This window comes from Acomys minous (genome assembly GCF_964271855.1).
Source record: "Acomys minous genome assembly, chromosome: 11".
Classification (NCBI taxonomy): Eukaryota; Metazoa; Chordata; class Mammalia; order Rodentia; family Muridae; genus Acomys; species Acomys minous.
The window spans coordinates 32,786,900-32,808,620 of NC_140492.1; the positions used below are offsets into that span (position 1 = coordinate 32,786,900).

The 21,721-nt window shown below is 38.9% G+C and overlaps 1 protein-coding gene across 3 annotated transcripts in view; it reads left to right on the forward strand.

Annotated features, from left to right (window-relative positions):
* Positions 1–21,721, forward strand: part of NSUN3 (NOP2/Sun RNA methyltransferase 3) — a 102,764-nt gene that overhangs the window by 28,609 nt on the left and 52,434 nt on the right. For 2 of the 3 annotated variants that reach the window (XM_084801228.1, XM_084801229.1), the window contains exon 6: positions 16,956–17,041. In XM_084801228.1, coding sequence (XP_084657354.1) covers positions 16,956–17,041 — 86 coding nt within the window. Of the gene's footprint in view, positions 1–16,955; positions 19,608–21,721 lie in introns of those variants that run through there. The other variant, XM_084801227.1, reaches the window with a different exon arrangement.

Consider the following 21,721-nt stretch of genomic DNA (forward strand, 5'->3'; position numbering starts at 1 on the left):
TAAAATTCTGTCACTCCATTTACATTTCAATATATTCAGAAGAATATGGAGTGGAGAAATATGCTGAAAGTGATAACCACAGTGTTGTTTTAGAAAGTGGCTTTGATATTTGTGCAGGGGAAGTTTACATGATTTGGGGTTGGGAAAGTGCTAACGGGGGAGCATGATTTATCACAAAAATATAGGTATCTTATTGCAGTAATGTATCATGTCATCCATTTCCTAGAAGAAAATCAATCACACATAAAATACTGACCCCTCTGGTTTTCTTTTCTCACTACTTGACAAGTAAAATTAAATTTGAGAACTCATTGAAAGAGGAAGCTTAGATTATTGGGTAATGTTTTGAAAATTTGTATAAATCATCCAGATAACAACTCTTAAAAAGAGGTACACTGACAGCAAGAATTGTGTTTTAAAAGGCGCAATAAAAAAAAAATGACTAACATTTATTCTCTGATGCTCTTGAGCTGAGCAACTCCTCATGACGTGGAGCGTGGGCCTTTATCATGTATCAATAGAGTGACCAGTAAAGTCAGTCCAGATACTGGAAGAATAATCATAGGCTGTATGCTTACATCCACGTGGGAGGCTTCTTCCACTATTTCTGCTGTGAGATATGCTTTCCTCTCAGAGTTCCTATCACTCGCCATTGCATGTTGTCATCACATGCTTAGTCATACATGTTTGGAATCTAGAAAACAGAAGCAAATTATTTCTGCTGATAATAGTAGCAATGAGGTTCTTCCTCCTCCTGTGTTGTCTCTCCTCTTTTCTACTTTCATTTTTTAAAGTTAGGGTTGGAAACCAGAGAAGTTCTGAGGTTAATCATCTATCATTTAGCAAAGTGAACTTTTTATTTTATTTTATATTTTTGGTGCTAAGGACCAGGGTCAGGAACCTGTGCCTTCTAGGTCCATGGTCTCTACACCCAACCCTTATAACTGTCCTTTTTGATGATAGTTGTCAGAATTTTCATATTAAATGAAAGCATAGAAAGTTCAAGAGAAATCAAATCCTATAGTTTGTAACTATTGTGTTTCAGTCATAAATGAAAATTTACTGTGGATTTTTGTCAGTAAAAGTGTCTCTAGTACTACAAAATACAATCTTAGTATAAGATTTTATCAGTATTTATTAATTTGTCAGGCATTTATTAAATATCTACTCTGTATGGTCTTTGCCAAGCACTGTAAATAATAAAATGTGTACTTTTAATGGCCTCAGGAAAACATCAGAAAATGTAATAAATGCTGTACTAGAGAAAATAGCTAGAGGCCAGGTAAGGCAAGAAAAGTAGCGCGCACACACACACACACACACACACACAGAAGTAAATAAGTATAATTTCAAAAAGAAAAATGGGGCTGTATTTTCAGTGTTTGCTACTAGTTTTGTGTTACTTGTTTTGTGCCACATTTGCATGTGTGGGGCAGAGGGCAAAACTTTTGGTTCTAGGTTAGAACTGAGGTGGTCAGGTTTGAGGGCACTAACTTTGTTAGGGCTGTTCTTCCCTCACCACTAGCTGTTCCAATCTTTGCATCTCTTCCTTTCATGATGAACCCTGACCCTTGAGGATGGCGTGTGATATATTTGTGGCTGAGTACTCTACAATACTCTCCACACTTACCCCATGCACTTTGACTAGTGAATTTTTGCATTACCCACTGACCACTGCACAGAGAAGATTCTCTGCTGATGTTTGAGAGCTACCCCCAATACATGGATAAAGAAAAAGAAATTCAGAGGGCAGCTTGATGTTATTTCCATTTAGCCATCAAATACTGGTGAGGATGGTGGCTAATGGGGAACCTTCACTTTCCTTTGCAGGGAGTGCAAATTAGTGCAGTCACTGTGGAAATCAGTGTGGTGGTTTTTCATCACATGTAACTGAACTATAACACACTTGGGCATATCCCCAAAGGACTCTGTTACTACAAAGCCTCATACTCATCCCTGTTGATAGCTGCTCCATTCGCAATAACTAGGATATGGGGCACCTAGATGTCTATCAATTTATAAATGGACAATGAAAATACACTTACATATAGTAAATTTTATTTAGCTATAAAGAAAAAAATCAAAATTGTGAAATTTGGCGGTAAATAGATAGAGCTGAGAAAACTATACTAAGAGATAATCCAGGTCCAGAAAGACAAATGTCACATGTTTTCACACATATGTAGATACTGGCATTAACCTTTTAATTTGTATGCTTAATTTTAAATATTTGTCAAATACAGGAAAATTGAAAAGGATCGTTGATGGATGGTAGGGGATTGGGGGTTGGGGGGGCTGTTTTTGTTTTTGTTTTTGTTTTTGTTTTTCAGGACAGAATTTCTCTGTGAAACCACACAGCCTGGCTTGTCCTGAAACTCTTGTAGACAAGGCAGGCCTTGAACTCACAGAGATCTGCCTGCCTCTGCTTCCCAAGTGCTGGGATTAAAGGAGTATACCACCACCGCCCAGCAAGGGGAAAGAATCTTAAGAGAGGGGGAATAGTAGAACACTGGTGATGTGAAGGGAAAGGGGAATAATGGGAGGGAAGTTGATGTGGGGGATGGGATAGGAGGTAGAACAGAGGAGATGGTTCAGAGAAGAGTAACATTAAGGATGTTTGAAACCTATTATTATATAAACTCTGCGTGTGTGTGTGTGTGTGTGTGTGTGTGTGTGTGTCTGTGAGAGAGAGAGAGAGAGAGAGAGAGAGAGAGAGAGAGAGAGAGAGAGAGAGAGAGGACGTTTTTCATATAGAAGAGTTTAATTGGAATTACCCAGTACAGGGGATCATGTTCAGCTCAGAAGCATAGTTTGCTTAGTACAAAAACTCAGCGATAGGTGTGAGATGTCTCCTCTTGAGTTTTTAGGCATAGGGATCCCAGAGAACTTCACAATAGGACAGGCTATTGCCATTACTCTTGGTATCCACCATATCTTGATGGTAAGACCATGCTATCAAAGACACCATATATAGTGCTATGCAGGCTGCTGCGGGAAGCTGGCATTACCTAACTATGAACTATGTTAACTGCAATAAAGACCAACATGGCAAGATATTATGCCCATGTGTGTAGTAGTTGCGCAAATGTTATGTGGGTCACCAACTACTTCTCGATAGGATTTAAGGCACAGAAAGAACCGCATGCCTCATAGAACAAGTCTGGCCAACTACTCATGGTTAGGGAGCTCACAGGCCCCATGGGTAAACTAGTATTGTTTTGCATGCATTTTAGAAAGATCTATCCTTTCACGTAGAGGATGAATACATAGGAGAAAACGTAGAGGAAAGTGAATTAAGAAGTATGGAAACTTCTCAAATGAATGAGGATAATCAATAGATTAAAAGTTAGGGCACAAAGGTTTTGTGTGCTCATGTATACCTGTGAATGTATAGGCATGTGTATGTGCTTATATGTAGAGAGCAGAGGCTAACATCAAGTGCATCCCTCTATCGCTCTCCACTTTGTTATAGGGTCGAGTACTAAGCTTGGAGTTTATCATTTCAGGTAGGGTGACTAGTCAGGGAGCCCTCGGGATCTACCTCACACACTTTCCTCAGCACTGGGGTTCAGATCCATGCTGCCATGCTGGGCTTTCACAGGGGTGCTGGGGATAAAACTCAGGTCTTCATGCATATGGTAAACACCTTACCAATGGAGCCATCTTCCTATTCCACTAGGGTTTTCAAAGTAGAGTGGTACTTATGTAATTCACCCACCCTGGTTTATGAAACTTGTAAGATGCCACTGGTTATTTTTGGGTGTTTTGGGGTTTGTTTTTTGTTTTTTGTTTTTTGTTTTTTTTTGAGACAAGGTTTCTCTGTGTAGCCTTGGCTGTCTTGGACTTGTATTGTAGACTAGGCTGGCCTGAAATTCACACAGATCCACCTGCCTCTCCCTCCCGAGTGCTGGGATTACAGGCATGCACCACCATGCCCGGCTTGATGCCACTGGTATTAACAGAAGTTTTCTGTAGTAATTTGAAGTCAGACTTGAGCTTGCAGTCCTGACTCAGCCTTCCCAGTGTCTCGGATTACAGGTCTGAACTACCAGTGTGTGCTTTTTGCACTTTGTAAACATTCTTGCACTCTGGCTTTTTTTTTTCTTTTTGAGGAAGGTTCCTTCTTCATTGCCTCGCCTACACTGTGAACTCCAGTGGGCGTTCTCCCTGTGCCTCTTGAGAGTTGGCCAAAGAGTGCCATGTTGCCCTAGGCTTTGAGTGTTCTCAAGTGCTACTTGGTGCCTTACATTCTTCTGTAAAACTTCTCTCTATTAGGAACAACTACACTGATGGATGTGAGTAGATTAGTGCACCCTGCTAATCACAGCTCCCTGCTCCGCTTCTTCCATCTGAGTCATGCTATGGCACTTGACCCCTTTTCACCATTCACTATGGGTACCTGAGTTTACCATGCTGTTGACCTAAATGGATTCACTAAGATGCCATCACTAAACCTTACAGGCTTTTAATTATCTTATAATCTGGCCACTGCAGGAGTCAAACGACTTCTTTCTTTAAGAGGAGATCATTGTTTTTCTCTAAAGAATTATTCAGGTCAATGTGACTCTGCTCTGTAAAGACATAGAGATTCTCCAGCATCGATTCAGGGAACATCTATAAAGACATAGAGTTCTAAAGCACTGGTTCGGGGAACGTCTATAAAGACAGGAATTCTACAGCGCTGATTCAGTGTACACCTGTAAAGACACTGGACTCTAGAGCACTGATTTGGGGAACATCTATAAAGACAGGGTGATACAGCACTGATTCCGGAAACATCTTGAGGGAGTGTATAAGATGATCTTGAGGGCTCCTTAGTCTATATCCAAAATTTAGCTAGATTTGATATCTTTATCTGGGTAAAAGCAAAGAAATTTCATTTAGAAATCTTTTATTATTTAAAAAAAACTGAAAAAAGTATTTTAAGCTTCATTGCTAAATGGTTCTCTATTGACAAACATGTTTGTCATTAGCCCAAAGTGGGTTGGTTCTGATGGTTTTCTTTTTAAAATTGTATGCATGTTTAAGAAGTGCTTTGATCAAACCCACACTCTCCTGTTCAACTCTTCTCAGAAACACCCTGGACAGTCACACACACACACAAACACACACAGACACCAAGTCTGCTGATTTCCTTTCTTTATGTAAGTGAAATTTCATTTGGTAGATCAAAGACCCTATCTTGAAGTCAGACAGACTTAATGGTGTGCTTCCACTCTTTGCTTATTTAAGCAGCAGTGTCATCTTAAATTTATTATATTTGGTCTTAAGTAGAGAATTTATAAAACTCATCCTTGTCCCCGTACACATATTAATGAAGTAATTAACTTTGCAAAAGATACACAAAACTTGAGCTCTTCAAGTGGAAATTGGTAACAAGTGTGCTAAAGGTTGTCCTTTATAATCTGCTTCCAGAGGATCTGATACCGTTTCTCTGCTCTACTAATACTGTGTAAGAAAGATCTCTTCTTCAAGTAAAGCTTCCTGCCAGGAGAGAGATGGTGATTATCAGTGTGCTTTCACTTTTTTATACTGACAAAAGTCTTGCCAGTGGGCATGGTGCTTCTGAAAATAGCAAGCTTGGTCATGTTTCTTTATCTTGAATTTACAGAACTTCTTTGATAATAAACAGTTTGCTATCTAGAAATCGGATTACTTACTCTGAGCACAGTGAAGGGTACCCTCAAGGCTTGCAGAATAATACTTTTAAAACTGATGATAGCACTGGATAGCGATCAACCTAGAAATATCTGTGTTTTGATGTTTATAGTACCTGAAACTTAATTTCAAATCTGCATTTATTTGACAGATTGCACACGAGCCTCAACTTTTCACCTTAATGCCTCTGTGGTCGTAGTGCATAATCACGCCGAGATATTTGATTTGCCTTCTACAGCTCTGGTTCAGGGAACATCTATAAAGACAGTGTTCTACAGCAATAGTTCAGGGAACATCTATAAAGACAGTGTTCTATAGTACTGGTCTAGGGAACATTTATAAAGACAGTGTTCTACAGCACTGGTCCAGGGAGCATCTATAAAGACAGTGTTCTACAGCACTGGTCCAGGGAACATCTATAAAGACAGTGTTCTGGTGTCCCATATTTGACTGTGTCCCTCGGATGGGGAGACCTGGTGGCACTCAGAGGAAGGATAGCAGGCTACCAAGAAGAGATTTGATACCCTATGAGCATATACAGGGGGAGGAGGTCCCCCTCAGTCACAGTCATAGAGAGGGGAGTAAGGGGAAAATGGAAGGGAGGGAGGAATGGGAGGATACAAGGGATGGGCTAACAATTGAGATGTAATATGAATATATTAATAATATATATATATATATATATTTAAAAAGACAGTGTTCTACAGCAGTGGTCAGGGAACATCGATAAAGACAGTCTTCTACAGTGGTGTCTTTCCAGCAGCAACAGTCAAATGATTGAGGGAATGGGGAGGCACAGGCAGTGGGGAAGGAAAGAAGTGAGAGCCACCAAAAGGAACAAAAGCCGGAAAGTTGGAAAGGAATAGAAGCTGAGAGTATACCATGAAAAGAGACAGACCCAGAATAGAAAGGAGAAACAATGAAAGAGCTCCTCCCCCAGTCCCTAGTGAGAAAAAGGATGGATGCAGGAAGGCAAAGAACAAAACAGAGATTTAAGGGACTCTTGAGAGTCAGCTCAGGGATGCTTTTATGGTCTGTCAAACTATAGAATAGTGATTAAATTGATTTTGTTATTCCATCAAATTAGGAATTTCAAATTCTTTGAAAATTGATTTATTTTCTTCCTTTTAGACCAAATTGCCCTCCCCACCATTTTTAAATGTGTTCTGCTAGATTTCTCTTTTCTTAATAAAAAGACAAGATCTGAGATGATTGATACTTAAATTTACTTAATTGTATTTTTGGTACCACATGTCTCATTTTTAAATCAACATTTTTTTTTTAATTTTTGTGTTTTCAGGACAGGGTTTGTCTGTGTAGCCTTGACTGTCCTGGACTCCCTTTGTAGATTAGGCTGGCCTCAAACTCACAAAGATCCACCTACCTCTGCCTCCTGAGTGCTGGGATTATAGGCGTGCATCACCACACCTGCCAACCATATATTTTTTTTTAAATGTAGTCTAGTTACTTACTAAAAGTTACCAAATAGAGGCTGGAGAGATGGCTCAGTGGTTATGAATGAGTATGGATCTTGCTAGAGTTTGGTGCCTAGCACCATCAGGGATGGCTTACAACTCCTGCTAATTCCAGCTCCAGGGGAGCTAACACCCTCCCCTGGTCTCCACAGGTGCTGCATTTACACGTACAAATCCACAAAAGACACCCAATTACACACATAATTAAAAATAAATCTTTAAACCAACAACAATACCACTTTAACAGAAGTGAGGCCACTTTGCTTTAAGTAGTAGCTCTTTACTTACTGTGGGGCTTACCTGAAATGTGTGTTGACATGAAGACCTTTTTCACTTCTTATAAATTGCTAGGAAAACCTTTATTTTCATCCCCCTCCCCGCTGGTCAAGCTTCTGGCTTCTATTACATTCATATCTCCTGAAGCATAAAAGTTAGAGGCTTTACCCAAGATTATTTTATGTTTGCTGGCATCAAATATTTTCTTATGTTTGGTGTTGAGTATTTTCCTCATGACATCCCTCTTAAGGTAACATTCATCCATGTATTGTCTTATATGTTAAAATTATAAGCTAAGCATAGTGCCCACAATCCCAGTATTCAGGGGGCTTGCATGAATTCTATACCAGCCTAACTATATAGCAAGTACCAAGCCAGCCAGAGTTTTTTATTATTATTATTATTATTATTATTATTATTATTATTATTATTATTATTATTATTATTGTAATTCATTCAGGTTGCATCTCAGTTGTTATCCCCTCACTTGTATCTTCCCGTTCCCACTCCCTCCCTCTTTCACCCTATTCCCCTCCCCTAGGTCTGTGACAGAAGGGGACCTCCAACCAGAGTTTTATAGCAAGACCCTGTCTCAAAACAGGAACAAACCAAATACATTGGCATATACAGAATGATTATAACATACCTATTATTTTAAAGAAGCTGAAAATATGTTGCTTGGGGGAAATATATTAGGGAATTTCATGAAAAATCAGTGAAGGGTTCAGAGACAGCATATATTGCAGAGGGTTTTGACAGATGAATAAGTGTTCATCTGATTTAAAAAAAAAAGAAGCATAGTTGGGGGAAACAGCTTACATAAGCCTTAGAATTGAGCATATAAAGAGAAGCAAAGAATGTGTTTAGTTTCATGACTTGGTGTTTAGTTAAAGAACCATATCTGTCTGGCTCTCTGGGAGCAGAGGAATTGTGCATTTGTTTGATTAGAGAAGACTCTCCCCATGTGCTGCAAGGGATGCAGTCTGAGAATTAGATCTCATCGAATTACAAGGGTTGGCTACATAGACTGCATTGAGCTGAGCAGGCTGACTGTACATGATATTGGGAGAACCCATGAATAGGAATACTCTGCTTTGTTAGGGTTCTTATTCTGAATAGACATCATGGCCATAGCAACTTTATAAAGGTCAACATTTAATTGGGACTGGCTTACAGTTTCCGAGCTTTAGTGCATTATCATAATGGTTGGAAACATGGTGACATTCAGTCAGAAATGGTCCTGGAGAAGGAACTGAGTGTTCTACATCTTGATCCACAGACAGCAACTTGGGCAGCTTGAGCATAGGAAACCTCAAAGCCTGCCCCTATAGTGACACACTTGCTCCAACAAGACCACACCTCCCAATAGTACCACACCCTATGGACCAAGCATTCAAACATATAAGTCTATGGGGGCCATACCTAGTCCAACCACCACACCATCTCTATATTCCCAAACCCTATGTAGGCTATTGTTACTCTAAAGCTTCTAACTTTAATGGTGTTATAGATCCGTAGAAGAGCTGATGGATTCCTCCATGAGCCCAGTGGTCCAGAAGTTGGATGATACCCTGTGATTCCAAGAGGAAGTGTGCACAGCTGATGTCTTCTACATACATACAGTCTAAACTACTAGATCTGTAGTTGTGTGGGCATTTTAAGGGTCATGCCAATTAAACAATGCTATTAAGAGACAGAGAATGCAGCTTTGAAAAAAATATGTGATGATATAGTCACGGTCATTGGCCACATTAGCGAGGGTTCTCCAGAGAAGCTGTATGCAGTTAGCGGGGTTGATAAGTCCATAACGCACAGGGTGGGCCAGCAGCCTGGAGACCAAGGGATGAGCTGATGTTGCACTTTTAGTCCATTACAATCTGTTACAGAGTTTCTTGTTTAAAGTGAGGTCATTGTTTTTTCCAACTGAGTCTTTCAACTAATTGTTCAAGTCCCACCCATGTTATCAAGTGCAGCCTGCTTTATTAGTCTCTCAATTCAAATGCTAATTTTATTTAACCTCTCCACCCTCACTGATATGTTTAGAATAATATTTAACCAAGTATTTGAGAAGAGTGGTGAAGTTTTTAAAAGTCAACAGTTATCACTCTAGGGTTATAACTTAGTTTTTAACTTTATTCCCTATTATTTACTTATTATACCATTATTACATTTTAGATTCTACTGTATTAACTCTGGCATGATACCAAATTCTGTATTTTTTTTTAATAATTAGCTTTAATTGATACAGAAATATGTTAGTGTAAGATAAAAAATAGTTAAAATATCAAAAACATATGCAAAAGATGTTGGTGCCAATGACTATGGAAAGTGATTTAATGGTCCTTGTAGAAAGAGATGACATAGATTAAATTGTATAGCAGTTTACAAACATCCAGACGACACCAAATTCGGTATTAATGAAGGTAATTACTTTCCTGATATAACGAAGAAAAGACACATTATATAATAATGACCTAAATAAATAATAACATAAGTAACATTCCTAAAGTAGTACTGGCATTCAGTAAACAGCCAACTGTTTCCACAGTCACCAGGGCCTGGGCCCACCAGGACAGCCAGTCCTGTTCTTACTGTTTAATTAGTAGCTACTTGTAGGAAGGGGTGAGCAAGCATAACTAACATTATGTACAACAGGTCCTCAGGTCATTCCTCAAACCTGCCATCTCCTGGTTTCTTTATGTTAAAGTACCCGAGGGCATGTAGTTTTCCCTTTCCTCCCGTGAGCATTTGGTCCAGTCGCAGTCAGGATGATAAAATGAATGTCTGGCATCCTAGGTCTTGTTGTCCTAGTTCTATTCTAGTTTTGCTCTTTCACTGTTCGCTTTAGGAGAAAGCAGTGGTGAAGCTTATAGCTCTGCTCTGCTATTAGCTTAGGTTGGAGCCTGTGCTTCCTTAATTAGCAGTGTAACTTAGTCACGGTTTCTGACCCTTGCTTTGATAAATGGAGTCAGACTACTTACCTTGTACACTTTGTAAAGTCTCGTTAAGACCACATGTACAGTGCTCTTTAGGCATCAAGTAAATATCAAGTAGTGCTCTATGTAGGCAGATCACATGTGCCTCACACGCTTTAGTCTGTTCCTGGTAGTTGGCAGTTGGGGCTTAGGCTGCCTGTTTCCAAGTTCCTGCCATCTTAAGAATGAAATGAAAGTGCACACAGACTACAGAATAGCAAAAACACTTTATACAGAAAAAGCAATAGCACAGGTCAGATTTGCTGCAAGAGAGCAGAACACCACTTGAATTAAGATACTCCAAGGCCCTGAGTATTTTGTGGGGCTTCCGTTTATGGGGTCCTAGAATAGAAAGGGTTTTGCTTGCCTGCTCCAAGTTAATTGGAGCCAAATCTACATTTTTCTTTTATTCAGAAATATTTTATTTTTTCCCAAAGAGTGAAATTGTCTCTATGGGATGATATATGCCAAGTGTGTAGTGTTCTCTAGGAGATGTTGTATCTTTGCAGTTTATCTGTCATTTGGTAGTGATAGTAGGATGCTTCCTATTTTCTTATTATGGTCACCCCTTTTCTTTTCAGCACAAGGTGCAAATGCCTTGTGAAGTACCATAATCCAGAATTAAAGTATTGTCTGAGTATCAGTGATTAATATAACCTGTTACAGAATTGGCTACTTATGTTGACTTTTAATGCTGAAAACTATTATACTTTTACTTGATTTTTAAAAGGGATTTATTTTCATGTCTCTCTGTGTGTGTGTCTATGTGCCACATGTGTGTTGGTACCAGTAGAGGCTAAAGGAAGGAAGGGGACACCCTTGACCTGAACCTATAGATGGTTGCAGGCTGCCCAGTGTATGTGCTTAGGACCAAACTCAGCAATTCTGAAAGCACCAAATGTTCTAACCATGGAGTTTCCTTACTTGATTTTTTTTTAAGTGGTGTGCTAAAGTCCCTAGTGTATGAGCTTGCTAAGACTGTGTTATGTCTATTTAATTGAATAGATGAGTGTTGTTTTAGTGTTTCCCTTTGCCCATATTTATGTCCAGTGATACAGTACAGTTGCCTTCATTCTACAGTGACAGTAGAAGGACATAAATAAATATGAAAAATAAATATATTAGTTATGCTATTTTCAGTCACCATCAAAATTGTCAAGAGTAGAGTCATCTATGATTCCTTTACCTCTCCATCCAAAATTGGAGGTGAGGCAGGATCTGCATCTTAAAATACATTATATTATAGTGATGACAAAAAAGATGTTGCTTACTTCCTGGCCAATCTTGAGGAATTAGTAGGAAAACTAAAACCATTTTATTCTTTAGCCAAAAGGTGGCACTGTTGCTGTGCTGATAGGTTTTTTATTTTGTTTTGTTCTCCTATAATGTGATTTTGGTACTTTTTAAATGCAGAAAACAGTTAAATATACTGATCTAATTAACAGTGACCCTCGCTGCTGAATGCTGGGTTTTCTAATCAGGCAATAGAAGAATAAATGAGAAAGGGGAATTTATAGTTTTTAAATAATAGGTGGACTTAATAGTATTTACATATAGAACATTCACTGAGACTGAGATTTGCCTTAGGGAAGGCAGGACAGGACATCACGTGTTACTTACTAAATCTTGGTTGGTTTTACATTGCTTTCCCTCTGGAACTTCGATAGCTGTCAGGGTTCTCAGATGTGTTTGCTTACTGATTTTAGTTTGGCTTTCCAAGTTTGTGAAGCATGTGCTGTTATGAAAATAGTGTTTTTTCCATCAAGGCTTTAAAATCAGGTAGCCTTTGCCTTTTCTCTTTGTTTTCTGTAAGTCATGTGCAGTAGTTGGAACTAGTGAGCCATTCAAGGAACCTCAAGACAAGCTCTCTTGTGCTGAGAAGGAGCACATTCTTACCTTGGTTTTGAGCCAGTATCTCAGTATTTGGTGGCTGAAGCTTCCTGTGAGTAGACCCTTGAGGGATGACAAGCTTCAGTGAAAGCAGAGAATTTGATGTTCAGGAAGATAAAAGGAATGCCTTGACAATTGGTTCAGTTAGAACCTGTACACAGAGCTCTGGTTTCTTTTGTTTTATTTTGTTGTTTGTTTTTGTTTTTTAATACAAACACAAATAAAAGCACTTTGACATCAAGGGGATGGAACTGTTGATATCTTGAAAAATCAAAAGAATCTAGGTTTCTTTTAAATGTTAGCATAAGAATGCACTGGTGAGCATCATAGACTACTTATTAGTAAGTCTGCCTCGCTGATGCTTCTTTAATTTGCCCTTGTTGACTGGGGATTGAACCAGGTCTCGTGTATGTTGAGAAAGTATTCTACCACTGTGCTGCATGTAGAAATTATTGTCTGCTTGTATAAAGTATTGAATGAAATGTTTAATGGATAATTATGTGGTTATTCCTATATATATTGTAGATCCTATTTTATAAAACTTTTCAATGAATATTGAATATAATGTATTTGAATATGAGACAGAAGCTCAAAGTCTGATTCAAAACACATGAGGTATGGTGTTGGTGTTTTCAGAACTCACATTTGGATGGGGGTTGAGAGCATACAGCACATGTTTGGTATATAGGACACGCTCTTCTTCCCTGCAGAGTTTAGAGGGACACTCTGTAATCAAAAGTGTTAACACTTAGTCAGCAAAACATATATATAGTTACATCATACACCACAGAGCTTGACCATAAATAGATTTCTGTAAGCTTATTACTCTAAGACTAAAGAAAACTTTAAAAACGTAAACCTATAGGTTTTGGTGCTTTTTCGGTGAGAGTAGGCCTGGAGTCCCATTAGTGTATACTTTGTAAACTTGCAAAGATACAGTAAGAATTTTGTTTCATTTAAGAATTCAAAATGTTCTGATGTATAATGGTTTCCTTGGTAGAAATGTGCCTGGCTTTGTTTTTAAATGCTTCATTAACTATATGCTTAGGTACGAGATGCATTTCAGCCTTTTCTGTTGGACAGTGAAAAGCAACACAAAATTCGAAGAGAGCTGGATATCCTAGGTCAGCTATAAAGCACCATGGCAAGTGGACCACTTTCTGTGGCTGAGTGACCATTCTTTCTCTGTTAGTAGTGCTGGCTATAAGGCATTTCCCACTGCATTTTATTCTATTACCAGTAAACAACATTGGCTCTGTTTACTACAGCACTGCTCTGAGACAGACAGAATTTTACTTTATATTTCAAATAAGGTTTAAGCCTGATGAGCACTTATGTAGGAAGCTTCTGGAAAAATATAGATGCTTTAGAAAATGAGAAGGATTGTATTGTGTGCCATTCTGCTTCCTTGAAAAGGACTTCTCCAATTTTTATGTTATATTTGGACATTATATATTGGAAGATATACATATATACATATACATATGTATCCTAGGGTGATGCTTATCTGTTCTCACTTTAGAAGTGGAAACATAAAAGTTTTTAATATTCGATAAGCACATCTGATTCTGTTGTAGTTAGCATGACACCATGCTGTCTCTTTTGTTCTGACTTCAGCTGTCCGTAAGCCTTCCTCTGTTTCTTTCAGGGGTGTATAATGAGTCTCAATACCTTTTGATGGTGTTTTCATTTTCATAGTTGTCGACCCTGGTACTATTTTTTCTGAAGTCTTATCTACTATCAAGACATTACTAATACCAGTCCATAGAGTGATTCTGAATATTGAAGTTCAATAAAGAGTATATGTTGTTGAACTTAATAAATATCATTCATTGTAGACTTGGGCAATGTGTTAAAGTTAAATTTCTCTTTCTCTTAGTTCAGTTGTATGACATGAGTACTACTGCAAGAATTTTCCTGGAGCCAAATGAGAGGGGAGCATCAAACTTTCTGTATCCTAGCTACCTGTGGCAGGTCTTCAGGTTTTTCTCACCTGTCAATCATTCTTGGAGACCTCCCTGTCCTTGCTTGAGGAGACTTCCCTCCAAACCTCACACCTTCCTGCTCTTCACCGTTCTATGTTGTGTTTACTCGTTTATGGCTTCCATTTCTCCTGCTTGACTTATCTCTCTTGTTTGCTACAGGAAAAAAAAAATTCAGAGTCATCAGATCTCTGAGTTTCTGTATTCTTTGTGCATATTTTTGAGGGGTCAGCTGCAAATGGAATTTACTTGACCTCCACTGTTGCCAGCCTGATTTCTGAATGCTGAAATGACCCATTTATTACTGTTCCTTTTTCCTTCTGGAGGCATTTAATATTTTCTCTTTCTTCTCAGCATTTTCAGTTTTAGCAGTGTATTTCAGTTCACGTGTATAAGGTGAGCTTTGTGAGCATGCACAGGCCCTGCTGCATCTCTGCCCTCTGTGATCTCTTCTCATGATAGCCCCCCTCTCTACCCTGCCTCTAGCCACACAGCTGTCCTCTTTCCTTGGCCAGGCCCCAGGGACTTTTAATGGTCATCTCTGCAGTGTAGAATATGCGTCCTTCGCACATCTGCTTGGCGCAGTACAATTCCCCACTGCTCAATCACTCACCCCTAATCTCTTTATCTTGATTTAGTTTTCTTCACAGTACCTGCTACTCATTTACGCATGAAATAAAAATGCATGCGAACTCATCTGGATGCTGACATGTTCTTTTGTATAGATTGGTAGGTGTTTATGAGTTTGCCTTGACCATGGTGGTAAAACGCACCTACCTGAGTAACTTATGAAGTACTTTATTTCTGACAGCTAAGAGGCTGCAAGAGAGACACTGAGAGACACTGATTTCTTCTGAGGCCTCGCTGCATGATTGCAGAACTCCTATTCCTATTGCTTACATGTTCCTTTCTCTGTGACCCTATATCTAAATTTCTTCCTATAACAATACCAGCTAAATCTGATTAGTATATCCTCGCCAATGATTGGGTTTCAAGTCAATTATCTCATTAAAGAGCCCATTTCCAAATTCAGTCCCATGCAGAGACAATGTGTGTTGAGGGACTCAGTTCATTCTCTTGGCACACTCATTTTTCCAGTCAGTCTCTCAGAGTCAGTCATGAGAATGTGGTATTTGTGAAAATGAAGAGTTTATTGTTGTTGTTCTTAGGTTTTTAGATTTATTTCTTTGATAATTTAAAAAATATACATTACAGCTTGACTGTAGTTTCCCTCTCCTTCCAATCCTCTCAGTATTTAAAAATACTTAAATAAAATATTTTAAAAATTACTTTGAGACTAATATAATGACACCATTGCTACCATCCCTTTCCTTCCTCTCACATTCACTGCCTTGCTCTCTTTCAGATACATGGCCTCTTTTTCACTAGTTGTTCTTACATATGTGTATGTCCCTAAATTTAAAAATACAACCTGATTAGCCTATGCAATGTAACATATGTGTGTGTGTGTGTGTGTGTGTGTGTGTGTGTGTGTGTGTGTGTGTGTGTTCAGGGCTGAGCTTTTGTTATTGGATATAATGTGCTTTTTCCTTAGGGCTTTTTGAGACAGGGTTGCCTGGTTGCCATTGGTACTTACTATGTAGCCAAGGCTGGCCTCCAACTCATAGCAATTCTCTTTCCTCAGACTTTCTGGGGCTGGAATTAGAGGTATATGACATCACACATGGTAAGAGGTGTTTTAGATTGTTAGTGTTTACCTTGTTTTGTTTTATTCAGTGATACATGTCCAACACCTAGACAATACCCACCATAGCATAGGTCTTACGTGAGTAATAATGAATGTGGTAGCCTCTTGATGGCTTATTCCATCTAAAGAGTCATGCTCTGCCCCATTTCTGGAAAGTTATCTCTTTATTACATTCATTCAATTCCTCATTATCAAAAATTCTCTGCATTATTTTTCCAGTTTTGTTTATTGCATTTTGGACAAGCTTGATTGATCATATTTAGAGTCTGTTTGTTGTTGTACTATGAAGGGAGGTGGGCTATGTTGACCTTTAACTTCTAAGTGCTTCTACAGAATATTACTTATTTTGACAAAAATATATTAAATTTTTATGTGCTATCTTCTTGCTATTTTCTCATAATGTTGTTGTTTTATGAGTGATGTGTCTTTGCTGAACTTTTTGTGTTTAATGTGTCACATTTTGTTCCCTGAATTGAATTGTCAGTTTCTTCCTAGGCCATATTTTTGCTGTTTGTGTTCTTTTTCTTATATACTGATTACTCATTTCTTGGTCTTACCTTTTTATCCTAGAATAATCCACTTTTCTTGGGTTAATACCATCTGTGTTTTACCTGATAGCCCAACCTAGAGTATATAGATTATGATCAATGATTTATTGTGTCTGTTTCCAATTAGTGCCTTTTCTTTCTCTTTTATTTCCATGACTTAAAAGACAAACACATTATCCGTGTTCTTTCTCCTTCTCCCTACCCTTAAAACAACAAACCCTCAAGAAAACTCACTTTCTCTGACTTTTCCATCTTGAATTTTCTAGTTACCATTTTCCAATCATCGGTGATAAATACAAATGAACCATGTGTAGAATCTGAAGATCACCAGTGTTACTGCATCCTTAGCCAGAGTAAGGCTAGTATCTAATCTCCTTGACTTGAGTCCCCTACTTTCCTTTTTGTAACTAACTCATCTCTTCATTTTCCCTCATTGCACACAGGTCTGCAATTCAAGCCTTACGTCCTGGAGGGATACTCGTATACTCGACATGCACGCTTTCCAAGGCTGAAAATCAAGATGTGATAAGTAAGATCTTAATTTCCAACAGTAATATCATGCCTGTAGATATTAGTGGGATAGCAAAGATTTGCTCCCAAGACTTCACATTTGCCCCCACTGACCAGAAATGCAGCCTTTTGGTGATCCCTCAAAAAGGCAAAGCTTGGGGCCCAATGTATATAGCCAAACTGAGAAAAAAAAAAACATGAGTACAGGAAAATTGTGACATGAATTTTGTAAGCCATGTTGATATATATTATATGTATATTATGTATAATATGTTATTATATTTATATGTAATATACACATGTGTATTCTATATATATATATATGTATTATATGTTTTTATGTGTATGTCTTCTGAGTTTTGTGTGTGCTAGTATTTAAATACTTACAGAGGGACTTTCCCTAGGACCATTTGGAATCCTAAACAGTTCACACTTCAGCCTCAAAGAATAGGCTTAAGAAATTTTCAAGTATAAGTTCATTCCTTGAAATATATCTATAGTGATGATTTAAAGTAGGACAGATGGTGTTGGTTCTGTATAATAAATTTTTGTCTCTTAATAGTTATTTTATAGTTACATTAATTAGGATACATGGTTCTGTGCATAATTGTTTAGGACTGTATTCTATAACATGGGTGTTTTAAACCTTTCCTTTAAAATATATATATTTGCCAACCCTCTTACTGTTTCTTGATCAAATGTGCAGATTCTTTTTGTAAGAACAATTGGTATTCCAAGCCTAACTTCTTAAGCAGCACAATTTCTAGTTCTTGCAAAATAGGTTTCTTATTTGCAAAGTTGTTTTGTGTTAAGGACTGTCTTCTGTTTACTGCAAAGGTCAGTGACTCTATTGACACCAGCTTTATTTCTCCCTATTTTCTTTTATTCACAAATACAAATGGAAAGGGTAAATTATGTTGAAAGGCCTTTAGCACAGCAGATTCACATGTGTGGGGTTGACTTTCGACATTCAGCCTGTAGAATAATGGAGTCCATCCAGCAGCCTGTAAAACAAGCACTTGAAACAAACCCAGAATGATTAATAACTGCAATAACTGAACTATATTTGGAGTGTTTTGTTACATAATTGCAGTCATAATGAGTACTACAGAATCTGATTATCTTACTGTTGCAATCTGGAGGGGCTTTTTATTTCACTTGGTTATAAAATGTTATATGAGCATGTGATGTCACATATTAATGTCGAAGAGGAAGATGCCTAATGAGAGTCAATTACCCATTACCAAGACCCCAAACCATTCACTGAGTGGATCTCTCTATTTAGACACATCCCAAGAGTTTTGTGTGTGCTTCTATATATATGCTTAGGATTTTAGAATCAATTTTCTTTTCTTTTCTTTTTGGCTTTTTGGCTTTTTGAGACAGGGTTGTAGCCTTGGCTGTCCTGGACTTGCTTTGTATATCAGGCTGGCCTCAAATTCACAGAGATCAGCCTGCCTCAGCCTCCCAAGTGCTGGGATTAAAGGTGTGCACCACTACCACCCAGCCTTGGAATCAATTTTCAATCATGAAATTTTCTTTAGAGATTGGTATAGTCGGATTGAAATATATTTTTCGAAGTATCAAGAAAAATCATACTGGCAGACATGGCACTGCATGCCTCTAATCCCTGCATTTAGCAGGCTGAGGCTGAAGGATTATAAGTTCAAGTCTACCTGGGCTGCCTAGCAAGACCCTTTTTAAAAGAAAGAGGTAGGGACAACAGAGGGAAGGAGGGAAGGCTAGATGGAGAGAGAAAAATAACAAAGCAGAGAAACTAGCTTCTTACGTTTTAAACTATTTATTTATTTTTATCCTATTTTATATGTCTGACTGTCTATCCTGCATGTATGTCTGTGTATCACATGCATACCTGTGAGGAGGTCAAAAAAGGGTTCAGATACCGTGACACTAGAGATGTAGATGGTTGCGAACCACTGTTCGGTGCTGGGAATTGAACCCTAGTCTCCACGGGCCCAAAATTAGCTTTAAAAAAAAATCAATTATGAAAGCACAAAATACCACTAGTGCAGAATAGTATTGTTTGTTTTGTTCAGTGCATAAAGAAATTCATTATACACGTTAAGCTATACATTACAGGTTTGTTTTACAACCTGTGTAACCTGATTCAAATGAATGGACATTCAAGGAAAACTCTTCCCTGTACCTTTGTCCTCTACAGTATTTTTAAATGTGTCTGGCCAGTGTGTCTAAAGTAAATGTTTGTTTCTTGGGCCCATCAAATGATTTAATTAATAGAGAAGATTAGTGACAGAAAAGGGCTTTGTTCATTTTCATTTGATGTAGTGGTTTGTTTTTTCTGTTTGAAATCCTGTCTTTGGATTCTGTAGTTTTAAAAGTGCATTTCTTCTGTGTAAGTTAGCCACAATGTAAATTTTCACAGTACAAATGTTGAATGTCATTTTTTCCAGTATAATGTCATAAAGCATCAAATGAACTCTAGGTTTCCTGGGATTGGTGAAAATGCATATATATTTATTACATATACTCATAGACTTTATTATTAAGATGGTTGTAACAAAACAGCAAACGTTGATGGACCATTAAAGGTTGATTGAAGTCTTTTCGTTGCCTTTTTTGATCTTTGTAACTATGGGCTAGGAATGGTGATGGTGTGAGTCAGTAATCAGCCCTCGGGGTGCAGAGGCCTCCCAATGGCTGGACACAGAGGGAAACGTTGTCTTGTACAATCAAATGAACAGTGTATGGTAGTGAGGAACGCAAAGCCCAGTGTTACCTGCTTGCCAAAGACACTGGTAACTTAAGAGAGCCCAGACCTGGGCCTTACCCCTACATGCATTTCCCGAGGCCGGTGGCCCCCAGGCTACAGTTCCTAGCCTGCCCTGTTCTCCGGGCACACCTAGCAGTGGAGAGCCCCTCCCTTTCTCCTGCGCAGTTCATTCTTGATCCAGTGCACCAATCCCTGGTGGCCACCTGGGAAAGAAAAGTGAGACCCCTACTTACCAACAGTTCCCTGCCTATTGGGCAAACACAACAGTGGTGAGCTACGCCCTTCCCCCTGCCGGCTTCGTGTACTGGACCTCACCTGTAAGTGCATATAGGCCAGCAGCTCCCTGGGACCACCAGGTGCAAACCCTGGGCCACAAGCCTCAGCATGCCCTGTGCACCATATTCTCGATGCAGAGTGCAGCTCCCATCCCTAGAGGCCCATGGCAGCCACCTAGGACAGATAGATTAGATGCACCAGGCCCCTGGGCAAGTTCAGCAGCAGTGAGCTATGCCATCCTTCTGGCCTGTACTATCTCCCAGAGAGGCCTGGGACCACCAGGTAAGACTTATCCCCAACCCTTGGCCAGCCGGTTCCCCTACAACACTCCCAACAGAGGTAAACCACACTTTCTCCCCAAAGCTACATTTTCTCACTTGAAGCCTGCCAAGACCAGAATGAGTGTCAGAGCCAGCTCTGCTGGCAGTCAGGGATAGACACTTCCCTAGCCATTGGCTCGGGAAGCCCCAAAGGAAACGCTCTGATGAAGTGGGTGATCTGGGAGCCACACATGTCTCAGGAGCCAGTCCTGCAATGATGAATCTCACACAGTCTTATGGAGGGAAGAATCTAAGGCTAACCTTCTTTGTGAATTAGGGAGTTATAAACCCTGGGAAGTGAGGGCGAAGGTGTCTCATTTGCTAGAGCTGAAGGAACCAGAATACCTCATCTGCCATGCCCTAGTAATGTGTGACCTTTATCACAGGAAGGAAGACAGTACTAATTATCCTATGTGTGAGGAGATAGCTCGACGTACAGTTAGAGACCATTTCTTGGAGGCTAAGGTCTTAGCATGGGGTACGGCACTCCCTGGAATTCCCTGTGCCTGTTATCAGGAACAGTCCAGCCTGTGTTTTCTATGTGAGCCTCTCAGAAAATTCTGGAGTCACCAGATCAGGTGGAGTGAGAGGCCTGCTAAGAAATTGAATTTTTCTTCATGTTGCAAGCATAAAATTGGCTCTTCTTAGAAGACTAGACCTCAACCTTAACGAGCAGAGCCTTATATGAGCTCTCAACAGAGACTCCAAAAGCCACAAGGAGCTGGGCAGATGTCTTGCAAACCCTAAGAGACCATAGATGTCTGCCCAGACTACTATACCCAGCAAAACTCTCAATCACCATGGATGGGGAAAACAAGATATTCTACAACAAAACCAAATTTAAACTATCTATCCAAAAATCCAGCCCTGAAGAACATACTAGAAGGAAAAAAAACTCCATCCCAATGAGGATAAGTACATCCAAGAAAACATAGGAAAGAAGTAATTCCACACCAGCAAAAACAAAAGAAGGCAAGTACACACAAACACACTAATACCACCAACATCAAAACAATAGGAATTAACAACCTTTGGTTATTAAAATCTCTCAACATCAATGGTCTCAATTAACCGATAAAAAGACACAGGCTAACAGAATGATTTCAAAAGCAGGACCTGTCATTCTACTGATTACAAGAAACATACCCTAGCAACAAATATAAATATTACCTCAGTTGAAAGAGCTGGAAAAAAGTTTTCCAAGCAAATAACACAAGAAGTGAACTGGTATATCTATTCTAATATCTAATAAAAAAGACTTTCAACCAAAATTAAAAGAGATGAAGAAGGGAGCTTCATATTCATCAAAGGAAAAATCCACCAAGATGATATCTCAGTTCTGAACATATAT